At 40.7% G+C, this 15,604-nt stretch overlaps 1 protein-coding gene across 1 annotated transcript in view; it reads left to right on the top strand.

Annotated features, from left to right (window-relative positions):
* The window catches only part of DSCAM (DS cell adhesion molecule), an 827,097-nt gene that overhangs the window by 491,821 nt on the left and 319,672 nt on the right, over positions 1–15,604 (top strand). Inside the window, exon 6 of the mRNA XM_042237343.2 lies at positions 10,366–10,644. Within this exon, the coding sequence (XP_042093277.2) occupies positions 10,366–10,644 (279 nt within the window). The remainder of the gene's footprint in view (positions 1–10,365; positions 10,645–15,604) is intronic.

The following is a 15,604-nucleotide window of genomic DNA, read 5'->3' as shown; positions in this document are numbered from 1 at the left end:
TTTCAAGTGCTGGAGTAATTAGAACAATGTCACCTAACACCCACATATTGCCCTTGATAATGCTCTATCTGAATTCCTCTTCCCCATTTACATCCTTAAAATAGCCAATGCTCACCTGTCTTTTAAGGTTTAAGACAAACATAAGTCATAATTAATTGATTTTTCCCCCCTCTGAACTTGAAAATAGTCTATCTTTACCTGTTCTTTTTCATATCAGTTGTTACTTTATCTCTTGTGTTATTAGTTATGGCTTGTTGCCTCTGTTAATGGTAAGAATAATCAGTACAATAAAAAAAATATGCTTGTTTGTACGCCCATGGTAGATTCATGTTGATGTATGGCAGAACCAATACAATATTGTAAAGTAATTAGCCTCCAATTAAAATAAATACATTTAAATTAAAAAAAGAAAGAAAAGTGAGAACCCAGCTCTATGGCCCTTAAAACATCTTAAAATTATGGAGGTGGCGGGACTTTGTAAGTTACCCAGTCAAAGAGTCGGAATTTGTTTTAAAATAAATAAATAAAATGCCTAGCAAATAAACCTAAAAATATGTGCTAGAAATTCTTGCAAAAATATCCTAACATATTTGCTTGTTGCTTTAAACCTAGCTCTTGACAGCTGTCCGAAAACTCCTGGACAGGGTGTGCACAGTACACACGCCAGAGAACATAACAGAGCAGGGAAGTGAAAGAGCACCTTCTGGTGTGAAATAAGCAGGGTCTTTGATAAGAAGACCAGCCAGCCCTCAAAGTTTCCCTCTGCTTCAGAAGCCCTATCCTCCAACCAACCAGACTTGTATTATTGAAAAATAAAACTTCAAAAATTAAAAAAAAAATTAAAATTAAAATGTTGAGAAAATAAATTATAAAATGAGTAGCCTCTATTATCTGTTCCATGGTGTTGTTAATAATAGGCTTTCCTGATAGCTCAGTTGGTAAAGAATCTGCCTGCAATGCAGGAGACCCCGGTTCAATTCCTGGGTCAGGAAGATCCCGTGGAGAAGGGATAGGCCACCCACTCCTGTATTCTTGAGCTTCCCTCTGGCTCAGCTGGTAAAGAGTCAGCACGCAATGCAGGAGTCCTGGGTTTTATCCCTGGTTTGGGAAGATTCCTTGGAGAAGGGAAAGGCTATCCATTCCAGTATTCTGCCCTGTAGAATTCCATGGACTGTATAGTCCATGGAGTCGCAAAGCCTCAGACATGAGCGACTTTCACTTACACAGTGCCTTTAATAAGAGCACAATGGTATATTTCTTCAGAATATCCTTGGAGAGGTCTTTTACGATTGAAGAGGAACTTTTTCACGACAATACTGAAGTAAGAAAGGTAACAGTCTCGGAGGAATGGTGGCATGGATCTGGGTATAAGATGCAACTGAGCTTAGCAAAAAGAAGCAGATATGTATTTCTCCATTGAGATAATGTGAATCAAGTGATGATAATCTCAGGAGGCCATTTTTCTCTGAAGTGAAACCTGGAAAAAAATAAAATAAAACCTTAAAAAAAAAAAAAGGTGAGAAAACAGAAAGAATAGCCTTGTTTATCTCTAGATCATTAAGTGCTGATTTCTCAGAGTTGAAAAGGCAAATTTGCTTTTCTTAATCACAAGCTTAATTATTATTTTTTAAATAATGTTTCACTAATGTTTCAAAAATAGGCAGCAGGACTCATGAGCATTGATCGGGTCACCACAGAAGCGATGAGAGTCCATGAGATTGCCTCATGAGCATTTGTGCAGATCAGTAAGAAGCATCAGAGCAGAAACTAGCAAAGGAACATCATACACTTGAATACCAGCAAAGAAGAAGAGAGGGGATAAGACTGAACATTTGGGGTTAACAGTGGTAGTTGTAAGAAGGGAGAAGTCAGCAGAGTCACACAGACTCAAAAGGCTCTTAAGAGAGTCTACTGCTTATGGCAAATAGCTTGTGACATTTTGGTCAAAGAAATTTCAGTACAGTAGTTGAGGGAGGAAATAGTTGATGCTAGAACTTGGGAACATAGACACTGAGTGCAAATTACCTAGAGTTTAAGCTTTGAAGGATAACAGAAAATTATTTAATTTTAAATTAGATCTAAATTTTTAATAAATATAAACATGGGGTTTGCTAGTGGGGTTATGCTAGTAACAAGGTTTTTAATGATTCCAAATTCTTCCTGGAGTGGAAACAGACTCAATAGGATAACAAAAGAAAAAGAATGTGGATGACATTTTCAGCAAAAGTAGGTGACAGGGATCCTCAGAAACTCTTAAACATGTGGGGCTGTAGATAAACCACTGGCAACAGCAGGTCCAATGTAAGAGAAGCTGGTAGAGGGGGAATGCCTATTGAGATTACTGTATAGTCACAGAAATGCAAAATAGCCAACAAATTGTTGTTTTTGTTCTGTTGCTAAGTCCTGTCAGATTCTTTACAACCCCATAGACTGTAGCATGCCGGTCTTCCTGTCCTTTACTATCTCCCAGATTGTGCTCAAACTTATGTCCATTGTGTCAATGATGCCATCCAACCATCTCATCCTCTGTTGCCCCCTTCTCCTCTGGCCCTCAGTCTTTCCCAACATCAGGGTCTTTCCCAGTGAGCTGGTTCTTCATATCACGTGGCCAAGGTATTGGAGATTCAGCTTCAACATGATTTCTTCCAATGAATAGTCAAGGTTGATTTCCTTTAGGATTGACTGGTTTGATCCCCTTGCTGTCCGAGGGGCTGTCAAGAGTCTTCTCCAGTACAATTCAAAAGCATTAATTCTTCACCACTTGGCCTTCTTTATGATCCAATTCTCACATCTGCACATGACTACTGGAAAAACCATACTGTTGACCATAGGAAACTTTGTTAGCATATGCTCATCTCCAAAAAGCACCGGAGGACTATTTCTTTATGGAAACCTGGGAAAATGTGTTTGAGGATATTCACAAAACTTTGATAGCCCTGTGCAAGCTCTGAGTTGAAGATGAGTATAAAAGGCTGTGACATCACATAGTTAAGTGGTAGTCTAACTCCTTGTGTATCTCAGCAAATACTACTTTCAGAAGAAGAGAGATTCACCCTGAGGGAAACTGCTGGATTTAGGAATCAAATTGAGCCAGAGTAAAAAACTAAATGGAAAGAGAGAAGGTGTTTCCATTGAAAAGGTCCAGAAGCAATGGGCAACCAATAACAACTAGCAATTCTACTACCCAGAAAATAGTCTCTTTTAAATATTATGCCGTAATAACAGGGACCATGGTTCCTTGAAATAATGATCACTTATTGGTTTGGGACAGGAAACATGTAAGATGAGGCTGAAATATAAATAGGGTCTTGCCAAAATTATATATAAATAATATATATATATGTATTAATATTAAGGCATGCATAGGTGTGTATATGTGTGCATACATATATACTTACATAATGTACATGTACAAATATATAATTGTTTTCATATATATTTACATGTACACATGTCCATATACATTAAATAATAACAAAAGCAATAATAATAATAATCGTATTGATCTGCTAAGTCGCTTTAGTCGTGTCTGACTCTGTGCAACCCCATAGATGGCAGCCCACCAGGCTCCCCCGTCCCTGGGATTCTCCAGGCAAGAACACTGGAGTGGGTTGCCATTTCCTTCTCCAATGCATGAAAGGGAAAAGTGAAAGTGAAGTCACTCAGTCGTGTCCGACTCTTAGCGACTCCATGGACTGCAGCCTACCAGGCTCCTCTGTCCATGGGATTTTCCAGGCAAGAGTACTGGAGTGGGGTGCCATTGCCTTCACCAAATCATATTGGTCTACTTAGTGGTAACTAGGGCAGACAACAACTCTTGACTTTGATAACTAGTCATTATAGAGAACAATGACAATTCTCCCTGTCTTTCCTACAAGTACTATGTATTTTACGATAACCAAACAACCCTAGTTCAGGAAGAAAAGTTCTTATTTACAGAATAATCATATCTGTTGAATGTGAAAATAATAAGAAAATATTAAAATTGTGATTTTCAACCCTTAGTAAAATAATTCAGGCAAACGTCATCTGAATTTGCTTATCAATTTTAGCCTCCTTGAGTTTGGCATGCAACTCATATAGCCTCATTATATAGATGCGAAGGGAATGACAAAAGGTTGAGCTTGATCTAACCAATCCATCAGAACTAAATTCCAGTCATAAGAAAAAAATGGCAATAGAGGAACAGGCTAAATGACAGCATAAAGAAAGATATTAAAAATGTGGGATTTCCTATGCAATAATGTATCTGTTTCTTCAATAAACCAGAGACATGAGAGGGAATAGAAGAGAGGCTGCTCTGAATTAAAAGAGTCAAGAACCATAACAATTAAGATCACTGGTAAGGGGGTGTGGCAAAGATAATGGAGTAGGAAGATCCTAAGCTACTTCTTCCCATGGACACACCAAAAATACTACTATTTATAGAGGAAATATCAATTATAATTACTTGAAGACATGCAGAAAAATTTTCCACAATTAAAAATATAAAGAAGGAACCACAAAAACATGGGTAGGAGGTGCAGGGACATGACAAACTCCCAGAGAGGCAACCCTCAAAGGAAAAAATCAAAATTGCAAAAGTTCTCCCCAAGGAGCAAGGGGTCTGAGCCCAACATCAAGCTTCTTAGTCTTGGAGTTCTTCACCAGGAAGATGAAACCTCCAGAATGCCTGGCTTTGAAAGCCAGTGGGGCTTATGTATGGGAGAGTTGGAGGGCTATAAAATAGATACTTCACTCTTAAAGACTCATCAAAATGTCACATGCTCCAAGACCCAGTACAGAGGCAATCATTTGAAAGTAGCCTGGATCAGACCCACTTGCTAATTTTGGAAAGCCTCCTGGAGAGGCAGTAACTAACTGGAACTGCCCCAGGATATAGACAACAGTTTAGTCGCTAAGTTGTGTCCAGCATTTTGCAACCCCATGGACAGCAGCATGCCAGGCTTCTCTGTCCTTTACCGTCTCCCATAGTCTGCTCAAATTCATGTCCATTGAGTCGGTGATGCTATCTAACCATCTCATCCTCTGCTTCCCCTTTCTCCTTTTGCTTCAACCTTTCTCATCATTAGGGTCTTTTCCAATGAGTTGGTTCTTCACATCAGATAGCCAAAGTATTGGCACTTCAGGTTCTTCATCAGCCCTTCCAATAAATATTCAGGGTTTATTTCCTTTAGGATTGACTGGTTTGATTTTCTTTCAGCCTAAGGAACTCTCAAAGAGTCTTCTCAAGCACCATAGTTCTTTATGGTCCAACCCTCACATCCATACATGACTACTGGAAAAGCTATTGCTTTGACTATGCAGACTTTGTTAGCAAAGTGATGTCTTTGCTTTTTAATACTTTGTCTAAGTCTATCATGGCTTTCCTTCCAAAAAACAAGCATCTTTTTAATTTCGTGGCTGCAGACACTATCCACAGTAATTTTGGAAGCCAACAAAATAAAATCTGTCACTACTTTTACATTTTCCCTTTCTATCTGTCATGAAGTAATGGGACTAAATGACGTATCTTGATTTTTTTCAATTTTATTAAATTTTAAATTTATTTATTTTAATTGGAGGCCAAGTACTTTACAATATTGTATTGGTTTTGCCATACATCAACATGAATCCGCCACAGGTTGTACACATGTTCCAATCCTGAACCCCCCTCCCACCTCCCTCCCCATACCATCCCTCTGGATCATCCCAGTGCACCAGCCCCAAGCATCCTGTATCCTGCATAGAACCTGGACTGGCGATTCAAGCCAGGTTTTTCACCAATGATATAGACATTGGTGGAAGCAATTTTGGAGAGCTCATTCTATCATGAGGACACTAGTCCTGGCAAGTGCCATTTTGGAGTCTTCCCTCTTGCTTATTAGTTTACCTGTCTATTAGACAATTTGACAGCAACCCCTGGACCAACACCATCCCAGGGCTAGAAGCCCATTGCATGGAAAACCAGCTCCCCAGCCCCAACCCCGCCACTAGTAGTGCAGCAGCCTCTACATGAAGCCGGGCCTGCCAGCCAACCAGGCTGGGGTCCATCTCTGCCTACCAGCCACTCTCAGTAGTCAGCCCACCACAGCTGAAGGGTCCCTGCAGTCCACTTAAGGGGCTCCCCTAGAGCACTTGGCTCTGGTAACCAGAGGAGAGTGTGCTGCTGGGCCCCATAACACATTTCCAATATAAGGCCACTTCCTCAAAATTGGGATATGTAAATGATATGTGTGTGTGTGTGTGTGTGTGTGTGTGTGTGTCTATATATATATATATATATGTATATAACAGAGATGTAAAAACAGAATTCAGCAAAATGAGGCAACTGAGGAATATTTTGCAAGTAAAAGAACAAGATAAAATTCCAGAAGAACTAAGGAGATAACAATCTCCCTAACAAAAAAATACAAGGTTAAGATCACAAAGGTGCTCAATGAACTTGAGAGAAGAATGGATGAACATGATGAGAAGTCTAATAGCAAGTTAGAAAACACAAGAACCAAACAGAGCTGAAGACTATGGTTACTAAACAGAAGAATACATTAGAAGGAATCAACAGTAGATTAGATTAAGCAGAGGAACAGATCAGTGAACTGGAAGACAGAGTAGTGGAAAACTCCTAAGTGGAACTGAAAACAGAAAAAGAAATTAAAATGAAGACAGTTTAAGAGAACTCAGGATAATCACACTTACTATCTTATACACTGTAGGGGTCTCAGAATGAAAAGAGAGGGAGAAAGGGGCAGAAAAATTATTGGAAGAAATAATAGCTCAACACTTCCCTAACCAGGGAATGTAAACAAGTATTCAGGTCCAGGAAGCAGAGGATCACTCTCACACACACACAAAGAGATGAACCAAAGAGATCCACACCAAGACACATTATAACTAAAATGGCAAAAATTAAAGATATAGAGAATGTTGAACATAGCAAGGAAAAAGGAACTACTTAAGTACGAAAGAACTCCCATGAGACTATCATCAACTGACTTTTCAGTAGAAACTTTGCAGGCCAGAAAGAAGAGTCATAATATATTTAAAGTGATGAAATAAAAATAAACAAAATAAGATTATTCCACAAAAGAGAGTTAAGAGTTTTACAGACAAGCAAAAATTAAAAGATTTCACCACCACTAAAACTGTTCCATCACTTCTTGGGAAACAGATAGGGAAACAGTGGAAACAGTGTCAGACTTTTTTTTTTTTGGCTCCAAAATCACTGCAGATGGTGACTGCAGCCATGAAATTAAAAGATGCTTACTCCTTGGAAGGAAAGTTATGACCAACCTAGATAGCATATTCAAAAGCAGAGACATTACTTTGCCAACAAAAGTCTGTCTAGTCAAGGCCTTGGTATTTCCTGTGGTCATGTATGGATGTGAGAGTTGGACTGTGAAGAAGGCTGAGCGCCAAAGAATTGATGCTTTTGAATTGTGGTGTCAGAGAAGACTCTTGAGAGTCCCTTGGACTGCAAGGAGATCCAACCAGTCCATTCTGAAGGAGATCAGCCCTGGGATTTCTTTGGAAGGAATGATGCTAAAGCTGAAGCTCCAGTATTTTGGCCACCTCATGCAAAGAGTTGACTCATTGGAAAAGACTCTGATGCTGGGAGGGATTGTGGGCAGGAGGAGAAGGGGACAACAGAGGATGAGATGGCTGGATGGCATCACTGACGATGGACGTGAGTCTGAGGGAACTCCAGGAGTTGGTGATGGACAGGGGGGTCTGGCGTGCTGCGATTCATGAGGTCACAGAGTCGCATGCAACTGAGCAACTGAACTGAACTGAACTGATATATGTATGTGTATATATATGTGTATATATATATATATATATATACACATATATATATACCTATATAAATCTATATAGAAGCCAAAATATATTTATTTACAAGCCAAAAATCTATACTGGGTACACGAGAAAAGAAAAATGAATCCAGCCATAATGTTAAAGATCATCATCAAATCACAAGGGAAGAGAGCAGAAAAAGCAAAATGAAAACTATGAAAACAAGAAAACAATGAACAAAATAGCAGTAAGTACATATCTGCCAATAATTACTTTAAATGTAAATGGACTAATGCTCTAATCAAAAGGTATACAGTGGCTGATTGGATTTAAAAAAACACACACATATATGCTGCCAACAAGAGAGTCATTTCAAATCTAAAGACACACACAGACTGAAAGTTAGGGGATGGAAACAGGTATTTGGTCAAATGGAAACAGAAGGTTGGTGTAGCAATACTTGTAGAGAAACATAGATTTTAAAACAAAGACTTTTGTGTTTTGTTAAAATATAGGAAAGAATATTACATGATGATAAAGGAATCAATCTGAAAGGAAAATATAGCAGTGGTAATTTCTATGCATTCAACATAGAAGTGTGTAACAGAATACTAGCAGACGTAATGGGAAATATTGACAGCAACACAATTATAGAAGCAGGTTTTAATGTCCCATCTACATCAATGAACAGATCATTCAAAAAGAAAATCAATAAGGAAGCATTCGCTGAGTGAAACTTTAGACAAAATGGACTAGATAGATAGATTCCTGATGCCCATTTCCAGTCAAATTCAATCCCGGCCGCAGGCAACTACTAATCTATTGGCTGTCTCTATAGATTTGTGTTTTCTGTGTTTTGTATAAATCAAGTTTGGTGATATGTGGCTTTATATCTGGCTTCTTTCATTTAGCCTAATCTTTTGAGGTCCATCCCTATTGTAACATGTCCATTCATATAGTAACATGTATCTTTTGTATTGCTGATTACTATGTATATATGTTCACATTTTGCTTATCCAGCTACTAAACAGTGGTCCTATTGTTTAGTATGAACTATTTCAACTTTTTAGCTCTTATGAATAATCCTGCTATGAACATTTGTGAAAAAGTGTTTGAGTCAACATGGGTTTTCCTTTGTCTAGGGTGGGTTCTTTCATTGACGCTCTGAACCTTGTGATGAACTGAAGTTTAACATTTTACAAAACTGCTAAAGTGTTTTCCAAAGTGGTTGCCCCATTTTACTTTCAAGTCAACAATGCATGAAAGTTTTACTTTCTTCTCCACATCCTCACAAGTACTTGCTGCTATGACGGTCTTTATTATAGATATCCTAGTAAGTGTGATGGAGAAGGCGATGGCACCCCACTCCAGTACTCTTGCCTGGAAAATCCCATGGACAGAGGAGCCTGGTAGGCTGTAGTCCATGGGGTTGCGAAGGGTCGGACACGACTGAGCGACTTCACTTTCACTTTTCACTTTCATGCATTGGAGAAGGAAATGGCAACCCACTCCAGTATTCTTGCCTGGAGAATCCCAGGGATGGGGGAGCCTGGTGGGCTGCCATCTCTGGGGTCGCACAGAGTCAGACACGACTGAAGCGACTTAGCAGCAGCAGCAGCAGTAAGTGTGAAGTAGTATCTCACTGTGGTTTTAATTTGCGTTACCCTAGTGGCTGGGCTTCCCAGGTGGCCCTGTGGCAAAGAATCCACATGCCAATGCAGGAGACATGTGTTTGATCCCTGGCTGGAGAAGAACCCCTGGAGAAGAAAACAGCAATCCACTCTAGTATCCTTGCTTGGGAAATCCCATGGACAGAGGAAACTGGTGGAATACAAACCATGGGGTCCCGAAAGAATCAGATACAACTTAGAAACTAAAAAACAGCAGCAACCATGGTGGCTAACAATACTGAACATCTTTCCATGTGCTTATCAATCATTTTTACATCTTCTTTGGTGATGTATCAGCTTCAACCTTTTGAAAATTTTGAGAGAGAAGAATGTATATGAATAGGGCTTTCTTTCTGTTCATATTTATGCATATATGTGTGTGTGTGTTTATGTGTGTGTGTGTGTACATACATGTGCTTCCCTGGTGGTTCAGTTCAGTTCAGTCACTCAGTTGTGTCAGACTCTTTGCAACCCTATGGACTGCAGCATGCCAGGCTTCCCTGTCCATTACCAACTCCCGGAGTTTACTCAAACTCATATCCATCACATAGGGGATGCCATCCAACCATCTCATCCTCTGTCATCCCCTTCTCCTCCCACCGTCAATCTTTCCAGCATCAGGGTCTTTTCCAATGAGTCAGTTCTTTGCATCAGGTGGCTGGTGGCTCAGATGGTAAAGAAGCTACCTGCAATGCAAGAGACCCGGGTTTGATCCCTGGATTGAAAGATCCCCTGGAGAAGGGAATGGCAATTCACTCCAGTATTATTGCCTGGAGAATTCCATGGACAGAGGAATCTTAAAGGTGTATTAATAATTGAAATCACACATAAAATTTTAAGTATATATGAGGTCCTATGATTCTAAATGACACATTAACTCCTTCACTGCATCTAAGAGTGTTTTCCTTTCCTTCTGCAGACCCAGCGAACTCAGCCCCATCCATACTGGATGGGTTTGATCATCGCAAAGCCATGGCAGGGCAGCGTGTGGAGCTACCTTGCAAAGCGCTTGGGCACCCTGAGCCAGATTACCGCTGGCTGAAGGACAACATGCCCCTGGAACTTTCTGGAAGGTTCCAGAAGACCATGACAGGGCTGCTTATTGAGAACACACGTCCCTCAGACTCAGGCAGCTATGTTTGTGAAGTGTCCAACAGATACGGAACTGCTAAGGTGATAGGCCGCCTGTACGTGAAACGTAAGTTGGATGGTAACTGGCAGTGGTGACGCTAGCTGCCAATGCTGGAGCTCCTGTTACAAGTGACCCCCTGGCTTTCTCTGTAGCTCCCATGAATCCTCACTCCATTTTAGCCCCATTTCACAGATGAGGAAATCAAGTCTTCAAATGCTGGAGGTTACTCCTTAGAAGGAAAGTTATGACCAACCTAGACAGCATATTGAAAAGCAGAGACATTACTTTGTCAACAAAGCTCTGTCTAGTCAAGGCTATGGTTTTTCCATTGGTCATGTATGGATGTGAGAGTTGGACTATAAAGAAAACTGATCACTGAAGAATTGATGCTTTTGAACTGTGGTGTCAGAGAAGACTCTTGAGAGTCCCTTGGACTGCAAGGAGATCCAACCAGTCCATCCTAAAGGAGATCAGCCCTGGGTGTTCATTGGAAGGACTGATGTTGAAGCTGAAACTCCAGTACTTTGGCCACCTGATGCGAAGAGCTGACTCATTGGAAAAGACTCTGATGCTGGGAAAGATTGAGGACAGGAGGAGAAGGGGATGACAGAGGATGAGATGGTTGGATGGCATCACCGACTCAATGGACATGGGTTTGAGTGAACTTCGGGAGTTGGTGATAGACAGGGAGGCCTGGCATGCTGCGGTTCATGAGGTCACAAAGAGTTGGACACGACTGAGCAACTGAACTGAACTGAAATGAACATAGCTGGAGAGTCTGGGGCCACAGTATCCAGCTCCAAGATAGCGTTACCTAGTTGTTGAATTCAGAATGGCCCACCTGTCTGCAAATCAATGGAGGGAGATAAGCAGGGTGGTGCTGTCAGCACAGGCAATGGAGATCAGATCAAAGGAGTTCCCTTGGCCAGTTGCCAGATTCTGCTCCAGGTTTCTAAATGGGGTTGTTATCACCTCTCTACAGGGCTGAATCTAGAGCTGTAATTATATGAAAATTGGACTTGGACTCAATATTAGAGATAATTTAGTCCAAGTATGGTGACTATAGCTTCCCTAGGGGTCAGTGGTAAAAAAAGTGAAGTGGAAGTTGCTCAGTCATATCTTGACTGTTTGCGATCTCATGGACTATACAGTCCATGGACTTCTCCAGGCCAGAATACTGAAGTAGGTAGCTTTTCCCTTCTCCAGGGGATCTTCCCAACCCAGGGATTAAACCCAGGTCTCCCACATTGCAAGTGGATTCTTTACCAGCTGAGGCACCAGGTAAGACCCGGTAGTAAAAGAACCTGCCTTCAATGCAAGAGAAGGCATTCTATCCTTGGGTTGGGAATATCCCTTGGAGAAGGAAATGGCAACCCACTCCAGTATTCCTGGCTGGGAAATCCCATGGACAGAGAAGTCTGGTGGACTACAGTCCATGAGTCACAAAGAATCAGACACAACTGAGGCACTAAATAACAATAACATGATGGATACATCTCATCTCTAACTGATCTGGAATGACCAATGTGAGGAAGATGATGAGAAGGAGGGTGAAGGCAGACACAGAGGAAGAAGGGATGTGATTGCAGGGGCACGCTCTCTAATCTAGTTATAAAGCCTTAATTTTATTCATGCAGAAACAAAATCAAACTGATTTTACTCAAGATCACAGGACCAGAAATGAGTGGTAGAACTTTGGTCAAAATATATGGCTCTTAGTTGCCAGTAGGATAATATATAAATTTGTATACATACAAATTTGATGAACTGAACAAACTGAATATGAGTCTGGCATTTAAAAGGAAGGCATTTTCTTATCCTGGCTTTTTTTCTAGCCTTATGCCTGTTTATGGAACCACCTCTTCAATGTCACCATGGATGTAGACAGCTTTAGCACAATACCAGCCCAAGAGAGTCCATTTGAAACAAATATCCCAAAGACTGCCTGGAACCAGCTGTCCAGACTGAGTCCTGCAAATGTTATTCGAATGTGTTTTGGGTGATTTTCGCTAGAAATGGAGGATAATGTCTGTGCAATTATATTTCTATGACTGAAGTGCCTTGTCGATGAAACAATGAAACATCGGACAGCTAGTGAGAATGACTCCAATGGGAGGTTCAAAATCACTTTTTGTGGCTCCTCAGTTTCTGCTGAATAAAATTTATATATTAAGATAGTGCGGAAAGCATGTCAAGAAAACCTGTAAGGTCACATTTCCCATCGTTTTGCTTCAAAAAACCCTACTTCCTGTGAAATCTAACTTCCTTCCTCCTACAAGCAGTTCCTTCCCTGCTGCTCCCTCCATATGGAAGATGATTTTCAGATACTTGGATGTCTAAAACTCCCCATCTTTCCAAGTCTAATGCAATGCCTCATTCCCCAGGTATTCCCCATTCCCCTCCTGTTTTCTGCTCAAAGCTCAGAATAGTTTATTGCTTTCTCTGTAAAGACATTTATCCTTGTCTACATTGTAAATTACCCTGATGCTGGGAAACATTGAGGGTAGTGGGAGAAGGGGGCAACAGAAGATGAGATGGTTGGATGGCATCACCGACTCAATGCACATGAATTTGAGCACACTCTGGGAGATAGTGAAGCACAGTTAAACCTGGTGTGTTGCATTTCATGGGGTTGCAAAGTGTTGGACATGACTGAGCAACTGAACAACAGTAACACATTGTAAAAGTTATCTGTAGGAAAGTCTTAACTCTGAATATGTTTTCCTGTTTGTATTTGTCAGCCTTGTCTGGAAAAGTTCCAGGTATGCCTCTGACACTCCCATCCTCCCTTCTGACTGGTCCTTACTTTGGTCTCTCTTTTCCAGGTGGAAATGATGCTCTTGGAAATTCAGAACATTCTCCTCTTTTATTTTTCTCTTTTGTTTTCTAGTTTCAAATTCCTCCCCTCTGAAAACAGCCCTGAATTTGCAGGCTAAGCCTCAGTCTCCTTGGATGTCAGATGAGAATATTTCCCAATTTTATATCAGATGCTTAGCAGGAGTATCCCAAACTGCTCTCTACCATCTCTGGCATGTAAATGGATCCTGTTATCCTAGACTCCTTCTACCCTCAAACCCTCCAAATGCAAGCTTTAAGCCCCAGATCCTCTTTGAGACTTCCCTTTCTAGGTCTAATTCCTGCCAAGAGATTGTATCTCAAGGTCTTTCTCAACTGTGCCCCCCAACCTCCACCCTGTCCTAAATTGAATTTTAACTGAGTCACAGCTAGACATCTGCAATGCCTCCTTGCTGACCAATTTTCCCACTATCATTTGTGTAACACGATATGATCAATCAATTCTCCTAAAAATGTGTTTACTCTGTTGCTCACTGGCTAAAAATTCTAGAAAGCTTTATTTAGTTCCCACATGTTGTTATTGTTGTTCAGTTGCCAAGTCTTATCTTACTCTCCATGACTCCACAGGCTACAGCGTGCCAGGTTGCCCTATCCCCACCATCTCTAGGAGTTTGCCGAAGTTCATGTCCACTGAATTGGTGAGGTCATCCAACCATCTCATCCTTTGTTGCCCTCTTCCCCTACTACCTTCAGTTCCCTCTGATTTGGTGCAAAATCTTGAGGTCTTCTATTGGACCCTTTGGGTTAGTATCTTCATTCCTATATTTTTCTTATGCATCCGAAGACTGAACTCTTTAAAGACTTCACAATGTGGTGACTAAGAAGTCAGTAATAACTGAGGCAAACAACTGATATCTGCCATTTACCTGTTGTGTGGACTTGGCTAAATTCATATCTCTGAATAACCCTTTCTTCTTCTGTAAAGTGGAGATAACATGAGACTTGCAGGACTGTGGGGAGACCGACTTAACTAAGGTGACTATGGAACATGCTAGTTGTACCACAAGTGTCTTTCATTTTCATCTTCACTTATGAGTTTATTGCTATTCTTGGCATAGAAATGTTCAACAAATGCTTATGGCATGAACTGGGTTCATTCATTGTTGAATGAAAACACAGAAAGTCATGGATGAGAGTTACCGCCTTGTCCAAAGCAGTTTGCCTCACTTTAAAGAAATAAAAAACTTTTCTCATGGTCACACATTCTACAGCAACCTGCTTCCTTGCAGCCCTGTGCTGTTGGCCATGGTTAAGCCACATAGAGGATATAAGTGAGTTTGTGTGTGTGAGACTGGCCCAAAGGAAACCCATCTGTTCCAAGTTAGGATGAGGCAGATAGATTTGAATATTCAAATATATCAGTCCTTGTTGGCTCAGCACATTGCAGATCTTACTGTCAGTGGGTTAATACTCACATTTACTGAGAAAGGAATCTGACCAACACCAGTCTATCTGCCATACAGTGAAAGAAGGCAAGAAAAAAAAGAAAAAGCCAACAGCAATGAGGGTGTTCCCAAACAAAATGAAATAGCACTGAAATAAGAACATGCAGAGTGTGGCCTTTTGTTTTTCAGGTTGCTTTTTAAAAATTGTTGCAACATCATTCCACACAAAAGCATTAGAAACATAACAATCTTAACACGAAGCTAAACAATTGAATATTTAAATAGAAAATCTGTATACATTGTCATTTACATGGTAAATGTCATTAACTGTTAAAAAGATGTTCTTTCTCAATCCCTCTGCTGCCTTAACTCTGGGAGTATTACAGGTAGAAGGCCTATCTAGTGCTATTTACAAGTACCAAATTAAGACCATATTGCTGTTCAGTTGCTCAGTTGTGTCCAACTCTTTGCAACCTCCTATACTGTAGCATGCCAGGCTTCCTTGTCCTTCACTATCTCCCAGAGTTTGCTCAGACTCTTGTCCATTGAGTCAATGATGCCATCCAGCCATCTCATCCTCTGTTGCCCTCTTCTGCTGCTGCTTTCAGTCTTTCCCAGCATCAGGATCTTTCCTAATAAATTGGCTGTTCACATCAGGTGGCCAAAGTATTGGAGCTTCAACTTCAGCATCAGTTCCTCCAGTGAATAGTCAGTGTTGATTTCCTTGCAGTCCAAGGGACTCTCAAGAGTCTTCTCCAGCACCACAGTTTGAAAGCATTGATTCT

The sequence above is a fragment of the Ovis aries genome, chromosome 1 (assembly GCF_016772045.2).
Source record: "Ovis aries strain OAR_USU_Benz2616 breed Rambouillet chromosome 1, ARS-UI_Ramb_v3.0, whole genome shotgun sequence".
Classification (NCBI taxonomy): Eukaryota; Metazoa; Chordata; class Mammalia; order Artiodactyla; family Bovidae; genus Ovis; species Ovis aries.
This window is presented reverse-complemented; position numbering and strand designations above follow the sequence as displayed.